The sequence below is a fragment of the Clarias gariepinus genome, chromosome 16 (assembly GCF_024256425.1).
Source record: "Clarias gariepinus isolate MV-2021 ecotype Netherlands chromosome 16, CGAR_prim_01v2, whole genome shotgun sequence".
In the NCBI taxonomy this organism is placed as follows: Eukaryota; Metazoa; Chordata; class Actinopteri; order Siluriformes; family Clariidae; genus Clarias; species Clarias gariepinus.
Window position 1 is genome coordinate 26,595,743 of NC_071115.1, and position 9,562 is coordinate 26,605,304.

A 9,562-nucleotide genomic window follows, 5' to 3' on the forward strand; every position below is an offset into this window, starting at 1 on the left:
ATTAATTTCATGTGTTAAAATGCCATGTGCGAACAAAGTCATTGAACCCCATAAGAAATAGATAAAATTCACTCCACTTTTTATTAAGAAAAGATGTGAATCAGAAGTCAGATTTGACCAGAACATGAGAACATGGGATTTGAAAACTCAGTAGTTACAGATCTATTATTTCAGTGTTTCATTATATTGTGGTGTATATTCCCAATGTAATGAAATTCCCAAAATGCAGTTAAATGAATGTGTAATTAAACAGAAGTAGATGTTATATTCTGTGAATGTGTACATGATACTTCTAAAGGAAACGTAGAATGATTGTGAATGACTAAACACGTCATGTGAATCAACTCTCTATAAAATATCTGTTTTATTTTTCTGATAGCACTGCACTTTGACTAACATTGTAATTATTTATATATTTAAAAATAAATCATCAAATATTTTATTCTCATGTTTATTTTTATGCATTGAGATAATGGAAATGCAACATTTTGCTATCACTTTTTTAAATCACTTAATATTTTTGACATTGATAAAAGGGCTTCACTCTTTGCAGTTTCTTTTTGGATTAAACATTGAGTCCTAAGGAAAAAATAATCCTAATTAAAAATATATACATAAATGGGAAAAAGTAGCCATGTGTGTATGTGCACGTGTGTGCAAGGTTCTTTATCATGTCAACAGTTTTTGTCAATGGGTCTTGTTTTCATGATTGATTTTTGTTTATATTTTACATACTACAGTCCATCCCAGTACACACACATACACACACTCACATTCACACACTATAAGCAATTTGGGAGTGGCAATTGTATCAGATGCTTCACATTGCCTAATACATGTCTTTGACATGTGGAAGGAGAACCAGCATTGGAAGAACATGCAAACACCCCACACACAAACTCGATGCGGGAATCAAACCCAGGACATGGAGGTGCAAAGCAATATTGCTAACCACTAAGCTGTAAAAAATACATTTTGTGAAAAATTTATGTCCTGTCTACTTTAAATATGTTTTTAATATCAACCCCTCCCATCATCACCAGATATGCAAATACAAGCATGAGGACTGGATATCACTCAGTTTATGAGATGTGATGGTCTTTGTTAAACTTTAGAGAACAGAGAAGACAAACAACACACACCATGTTCTCTACATCTCTACTGCTCCTGCTGGCAGCTGCTTCCTGTAAGAAATTTATATAAACTAATATGTTAATTTAATACAAGAACAATAAATGTGCAGCATACTGTATATTGTGTAAGATATCAAAATTTTTTTACTTCTACAGATGTTCATAGTTATGAACTGATTCAGCCTGGCGCCATGGCAGTCCAGCCTGGCCAGAGTCTCTCCATCCCCTGTAAGGTTTCATATACAGTTACAAGCTATGGTACAACTTGGATCCGACAACCTGCAGGAAAAGCTCTGGAGTGGATTGGGTATATCAGTAGTAGTGGGGGAACAGGTTACAGTGACAAACTGAAAAATAAATTCAGCATCTCCAGAGACACTTCTACTAACACAATAACAATTCAAGGACAGAATCTGCAAACTGAAGACACAGCTGTGTATTACTGCACAAAAGGTCTCACAGTGACGCAAAACTGTGGATTTCCCTTACAAAAACCTTGAGGCATTTTAGAAACATATGCACAGTGCAACTGATAAACCATCTGAATAAAATGTAAAACAATGGCGATGGTTTATCAGTTGCATTGTTGTTTTTAAAAGGTTTTTGTAAGGGGAATAATATTAATACAGTACTAGCTCTTACACAAGGCTTCTGGGGGGCGTCAACAAAATAGGAGTTTGGTAGAGTGCTTATGATATGCATGGCAAGACCTTCCCGTCGGGAGGTTAGAGCCTGGAATTAATTAGAAACTAAACAGGAAACAAAATAAAACTGTTTACTTAAAAAAAAAAAAAAAAAAAAAAAAGATACGCCATCTCCTTGAGCTCTGAAAAATGTAAAATAAAACTTTAGCAACTTGCAAATCTGCCCGTTCTGAACAGTGTGCCATATTTCTTGCAGTTCTGTCCCTTATGAGACCTGCGTCATTTTATATTAAAAAACAGTTTATTCTCATAGTTTACTATACCATTATTTAGAAATGCAAAAGGATCCGAAAAATAAAGCTCAACAGATAAAGTGATACAAACAAGTTCAAGTTCAAGTAGGCTTTATTGTCACTTCAACCATATACAGTTAGTACACAGTGAAACGAAACTGTCAGTCCAGTCTCAATGTTTTAATGTAGTTGAGTTAGGCTGAGTGATAATGTTTATGTGTATGTGTGTGTGTGTGTGTGTATCTAACAGTGAGTACTTTACAAACATTCCAAATACTCCTGACATTGTACAGTAATTTTTAATGAGGTTATGAAATCTGTATGTATTGTTGAGGTAGGCTGCTGTTTTGATCTGTATATGAATATTTGCTATTATTCTAAACTATTGAAATATCAACCCCTGGTAGATCTCATCCTCCGACATGGATATAACTGTAGATTAATAATTCTGGTATTTGGAAGTTTGGGTCATGTCCATAAGAGTGTGATTGCACATTGGGATGCAGTTAGGGGGGTTACAAAAAAAGAAGGCAAAAAGGCTTGCAAAATTCTGCTCAATTTCAGCCATTATAGGTAGCATGCAAATATGGAGACAGAGATGTTTTCTTTATCCCTAAGTGTCATAAATGGAAGGACTTGTACAAGTATGTGAGCCATGAATTGTAGATCTGTCACCATGTCAAAGACTCTTTTCAGAGTATTTGGATCTAATTTCCTTTGTAATGTCCTTCAGATCCAAATAAAAGTATTCATGTGTGTGTGTGTGTGTGTGTGTGTGTGTGTGTGTGTGTGTGTGTGTGTGTGTGTTCATTAGTTCAGTCCCTTTTTGTTGAGGAGACGGATGGCTTGTGGAAAAATGTAGATGAAAAAAAAGCAGATGTGATTCGAACTGGGATGTTGTCCGGTCCGGCAGCTTTACGTGGGTTGACTCTGCGTAGAGTTTTCCTCACATCAGCTGTAGTGAGACACAGCACCTGGTCGTTCAAATCCACAAATTGCATCCTCCTGGGACCTGTTCAGGATTGCTCATTAACAGACAAATATCTAAAAAAGTTAAAGACACGTTTTCAGTATTTGCATTTTTATATACCTCCAGACTTTATCTGGCCTTTTTGCAGTGCATAGAGAGCTTCATGGAATGGGTTTCCATAGCAGAGCAGCTGCCATCAAGCCTTACATCACCAGGTGCAATATAAAGCATCTGATACAGTGTTATAAAGCACACCATCACTGGACTCTACAGCAATGGAGAGCTTCTCTGAAGTGATGAATCATACTGTCTGGCAATCTGAAGACTGATAATTGTCTGCTTGCACTGTGACAAGTGCCAAAGTCTGGTGGAGGGGGCATTATATGGGGTTGTTTTTCAGGAGTTGGACTCAATACCTTAGTTCCAGTGAAAGGAACTTTTAATGCTTCAGCATACCAAGACATTTTGGGCAATTTCATGCTCTCAGCCTTGTGGGAACAGCTTGGTGATGACTCCTTTCTGTTCCAACATGATTGCACACAAGTGCACAAATAAAAAGGTCCATAAAGACATGGATGACCTTAACCCCATAGAACACCTTTGTGAAAAAAGAGTGGAGACTGTGAGCCAAGCCTTCTTGTGCAACATCAGTGTCTGACCTGACAAATGAGCTACTGGAAGAATGATAATTAAAAAAAAAAAAAAAATCCCATAACACACCCATAAACCTTGTGGAAAGTCTTCCCATGTCCTTTTGTTATTAAAGGAATAATCTGAAATGTATTATCTAAATTTCTTTAGCATGTGTCAAATGCAGATAAACAAAAATAATATAATACATAAATAAATACGTTTAAAAAAAAAAAAATATAATAATAATAATAATAATAATAATAATAATAATAATATAAAAATAAATAATACGATTTTTCAGTATTATTGTTGTCTGCTGAAAACTTTAAATAAATTATTATTATTTAATTTTGTTTTCTGACATGGAGGCATGGTAGCTTATTGGTTAGCGCTGACACTTTGCACCTCCAGGTTCGATTCCCGTCTCTGTGTGCATGGAGTTTGCATGTTCTCCTTATGCGTGGTGGGTTTCCTCCAGGTGCTTCAGTTTTCTCCCACAGTCCAGAGACATGTAGATTAAACTAATTGGTGTTCACAATTTGCCCGTAGTGTGTTAAAGATGATATGGATTGGCACCCAGTCCAAGTTGTACTCCGCCCCATGCCCTAAGTGGATAGGCTCCAGGCCCCCCATGACCCTGGATGCAGGATTAAGCGGTATAGACAATGAGTGAGTGGATGAGTGTTCAGAATTAAATAATTTTTCAATAATAGGGCATCTCAAAATGCATTTAAAAACAATGAGAATAAATCCATGAAGCGCATTATTTTCATACAGTAGCATTCTGTAATTCTGTATTTTTAAGATTCTGTAATTTCTTTGCTGAAATAACCCTTTAAAAATGTTAAAGAGCTTGGACCAGATCAACCTGATCTTCTAATTAAGCAGCAGTCAAGTGATCAAGTTTACAGTCGGTGCTTTTCCAGCACTTCTTTGGCCTATTTACAGGTGATTATTATAAGTTTAATTTAAATTTTGTTTGCACCACCACCCAAAATATTTTTGCCCCAGCCGCCACTGTGTATGTCACACACACACATAAACACAACAAACTCCTAAAACATAAAACAGAAAGCTGAAACCCAGGGGGATATATACAAACAACATGCATTAATTTTAGTTCTCAGTTTTACTTATTATTTTTTCTTACTGCATAAACATTCAAAATTACTTTATCGCTCTCAGTTTTTATTACTTTTTGTATATATATATTTTATTACTTTTTGTATATATTCTTAAAAGAAACAGCTGTACTATAAAAAAGACTGCCATAATAACTATAAGGGCAAAAAATGAAAATACATAACACACATTGTATTCAAATCTTATTAAATTCAGACAGATACGTATGAATACCCTATATACGCAGCAGTCCCTGTGTTTGGTCGACTACAGCAGGGGAATCATGAGCTGGTTTCTTCTGATATCCTCTGTGCCCTGTGAGTTAACACATATCCCCACACCTCACACCTATTTATTTATATGTTATTACAGTCTAAAATGTAAGTGAAGTGTGTTTAATAGCTGTATGTTTTACCACTCTGCTCTTCTCAGATGTTCATGGTATCAGTCTGACCTCGTCTCCTGCTGAGGTTAAATCTTCCGGAGCCTCAGTGAAATTGTCTAGTCAGATTTCTGACTGTGGCCCTCAGTAGCTATGGCACAGGTTGGATCACAGCTGTACACCTCAGTGACTGTACAAAAGCTAAACCTCATATGTCCATACAGTATGTGCAATGTTTATATTGAGTTAAAACTTACAATTTGTAAATAGGTACAATTTGTATGAAGTTCTTTACATATTTTATAAATAAATAAACACTATTAATGATGGATACATGAAAAATCTGCTTGGAACAAGTTCACCTGGTGTTTATTATTATTATAATATGAGATGAGTTAGGTTGCGCTAGGAGGGTCATGTAACAAGACTCCAAGAGATTTTATATTTAAATGCCGCTAGTAGAACATTACACCTTTTGTGACACTGTGACTTCTCTTATAAGGCCGAAGAAGAAAAACATGGAACATACAGTACAGTATAAAACTACAAAAACAAAGCATATTCTTTCTTAACTAGAAATGCAGACTTACTGTAGGCTGATGATCGTCTTGAGTGGTAAGATACAAGCATCAGATGATGACCGACTTCATCCCTTACAGTTTTTGTCAACTGAAAGTATTTTACTGAAAAATAAAAAAAGTAAGTCTAGAAATATTCACACCTTTTAAATAAATGTCTTGTGAGAACCTAAATTAAGATTTAATTTATAATGATCATTATGTGGAAATAACATTTACCAGGCAAAAATACCTGGGATAAATAAATAAAGATGCATATTAGAGAGATAAAGGACTAGAGGACTTTAGGGCTATAACAAATCTATTTAAGGCTTTTCCAGACAGAAGCAGAGATATTAAATGAAAATTGTTTATGAAGTTTTTTTTTTTAGCCTCTCTCAAAACCAGTAATTAGAAAAAAAAAAAAAAAAAACAGGTCTGAATAATTAAAACAATTCAAGGGGGCAACAGAGTTCAACAAGTAAACTGCTAAAATCTTCAGGTTTATGCTGAATGTCCTTCCTGACACAACCCTCCACATTTTATCTGGGTTTTGGACCGGCACTGAGAGTGAACTGACTTTTTCACCCATGTGATGGGAGTCATATATTACCACTAGGACACCTCTTGTCTTTTGTCTCTCCAGAAATCCTTCTCAAGAAAGTAATAAGGCAAGTAATCTTGTTTACAAGTAATTATATTGTAGGTGTTTATTTGTCTCTTACAGTCAAATTCACACAAAGGACCAAAAAGGGAAATAAAGGGAAAAAAACACTCATAGTATGATATGCAATGAAATGCTTACACAACTGTTTGTGAGGTCAGAGGTAATTAGATTGTTAGTGTTTATGAAAGTATGGCACCTGTTATAAGTTGTTTCCTAATAATAAGTATGTATTTCATATTTACTGCCTCTGGAGTTGTCTTAAAGGGTCACTAAAGCATGGGAAAATAGGGCTGCTATTCATTATGGTATAACATCTAGTTGTAGTATGACTAAAGGGGGTTCATTGAACTCGATATAAACATATAGGATTAACATCAAGGAATCAATTTTGTATAGCATGAATAGTTGAACAAATAGCATTTAGTTCAACAAATAAAATTAGGTTAAATAGAAATATTTAAATAATGTTCAATCAAAGTTAGCTGTTCATATTAAATGAACACAAATATTTGAAGTTGGTTTAACATCATCCAATTATGTTAAGATAATGTAATTACGACTACCAAGTTGTCCCTGTTTGCCACTTGAGCAAGGCCCTTAACCCTCAACTGCTCAGCTGTAAAAAGAGATTAAAGTCGCTCTGGATAATGGCGTCTGCCAAAAAGAAAAGATGAGATAGAATAATAAAGATAAGAAGAAGCAAATGCCACTAGAAAAAAAAGTAAAATAAAATCTACAATTATGCAATAAATAGTTACAATAAAATGAAGTAAAATTAACATTAAAATAGAGATAAATAAAAATGTACACATAAAAGTATAAACTAATGTGCAATATGCAAACAGCAGCAGTATGTGTCGCCATGGAGTTTGAAATGAGATGATGTGTGTGTGTGTGTGTGTGTGTGTGTGTGTGTGTGTGTGTGTGTGTGTGACAGCAGTGGTATTCTCCATGTTTTGAAATGCATCGTCACCCCTCATTATCTAGAGGACTTGATGTTATAAGTAAATAATCTTGAGTATATTAAAAATAATTCCACTTTGCATTAGTAAGTCACACCATTCTACCTTTTAAGTAATTATAATTTTCTTCAACAATACTCACCTGGTAAAATGTTGATACTGTGAAGATCCATCCAGCAAAGATAAACAAAGCAAACAACTGTACAAGCAACAATAGTAGCTAATAAAGAAATCTTTTCGTTTTTGTTTTTTTATTTGTGCAATAAAAAACATCCTCAAATTCCATATATAAACAAATTTTTTTTTACATAATTTAAATATATTTTCTTCTCATCATCATCATCATCATTATCATCATCATCAGATTACAAGCATCAGTGCTGGATATCACTCTATTTATATGATGTAATGTTCTCATTTAAAGTTTGAAGGACAGAGGAGACCCCAGTACAAACAACACACTAAATCATCTTCCTCTAAATCTCTACTGCTCCTGCTGGCAGCTGCATTCTGTGATTGCTTCATCAAATTCACTTATTTATTGCAATACTATTAAATTGGAGCACATTTTACAATGTTTTCTTCCTCTACAGATGTACATGGTGAAGAACTGACTCAGCCTGCTGCCATGACAGTCCTTCCATTCAGGAGTCTTTCCATCCACTGCACGGATACATATTCACCCATATTCAGTTTATGCTACAGTATTGCTTGGATCCAACAGCCTGCAGAAAAAAAATAAATGAATTGGGAACATCTATAGTAGCGGGAGTACGTGTTACAGTATAATCTAAGTTTAGCATCCCATCCAGAAACATTTCTACTAATACGATAACAATTCAAGGACAGAATCTGCAAACTGAAGAGATAGCTTTGTATTGCACAAAATTGTGTACTGCTCAAAATACCCTCAGTGGATTCCACTTACAAAAAAAGGCATTTTTATAAACATGCTCTCTAAGTTGAAGTTTGAATTCGAATGAAGTTTTAATAGTCAGTTTGGGTCAATTTTAAATGTCCATTTTTAATATTTTAATCAGTTATGGTATTTTGCTTACCTAGATTTACTCCAGGTACATAGCCATTTAATACCAGAACAACTATACAATGGTGGACAAAAGTATCAAGACAGCATGTGCCATGTTGTCCTTGTGCACAAAACAGGTGAACGGATCACTAATTAGTTGAAGTCTATATGCCTGAAGAGTTGTGCTAATTAGTGGATGGAACAAATCCTGTATGTGGCAGGACCTTTATATTCTAAAGCTGGGGTTCCTCTGCACTAAAATGGCTTAACAAACAGTGAACCTTTGTGGAAATGATGCTTCAGGAAGCAACCAAGCAGTCATGGATTAAACAAGTGAAACTAGAGGTCTGATGTCTGACAGATGTCTTTTTGATGCTGTGCCCAGCCGAATCCAGCAGGTGTTAAAGAATAAGGGACTTCATACTAAATATTTTTTGTGTTATTAATGTAAACAATTTGAAATAGAATAAATTCATAAATTAAGTAAATCATAAATTCACTGAATTTCACTTTGTCTCAATACTTTGGGTGACAACAGTACATTATAAAATTTTTGCTAGATTTGAGTGTTTCATTCATTAAATACTTATTTCTTTAGCAGGTGTTTAATGTACACTATGTATATTTTGTGTTTATGTAAGAAACTGAATATTAAGACTATCACATACAGTTAAATTTTCATATGGAGGACAAAAGAAGATGATGAATAATAGCATCGTTTATATTACAGGATTAATGTTGGCAGAAGACTTTCTAGTAATTGGGGGGGGGGGGGGGGGGTTTGTAACTTTAAGAGAGAGAGAGACAGTGAGAGACAGAGGGAGATTATATTGTACAATTTATCTGATGAATTGCCAAATTATTGTAGTTGCATAAGCAGAATAGAAAAGATATGAAGGTGTAAGATAAATCACATAGGTATATTGAAAGCTCCATCACACACCAACACACACTTTCTAATTTCCCCTATTTAATACTACAACAACTGTTTGTCTATAAGCTCAACCATTAACACCTGTTCTCAATCTTTTTATTTATTAAAGTATGAACCTAAACAAAAGTCATAAAAATTTCCCTAAAATAAGGAGTGTCTCTATGCAAATGTCCTTTTCTGTTATATATTTAAACAATGAAAAGCAAGAGCTGCAACTTATTTTGTTTCAACACACACC

The 9,562-nt window shown here is 34.6% G+C and overlaps 1 gene segment (V, D, J or C); it reads left to right on the forward strand.

The window, feature by feature from the left end:
• Positions 1-1,142: 1,142 nt before the first annotated feature.
• On the forward strand, positions 1,143-1,673 carry LOC128544694 (Ig heavy chain V region 914-like). The segment is given in 2 exon segments: positions 1,143-1,186; positions 1,290-1,673. Coding segments are annotated over 2 exon segments (387 nt in total).
• The last annotated feature ends 7,889 nt before the right edge of the window (positions 1,674-9,562 follow it).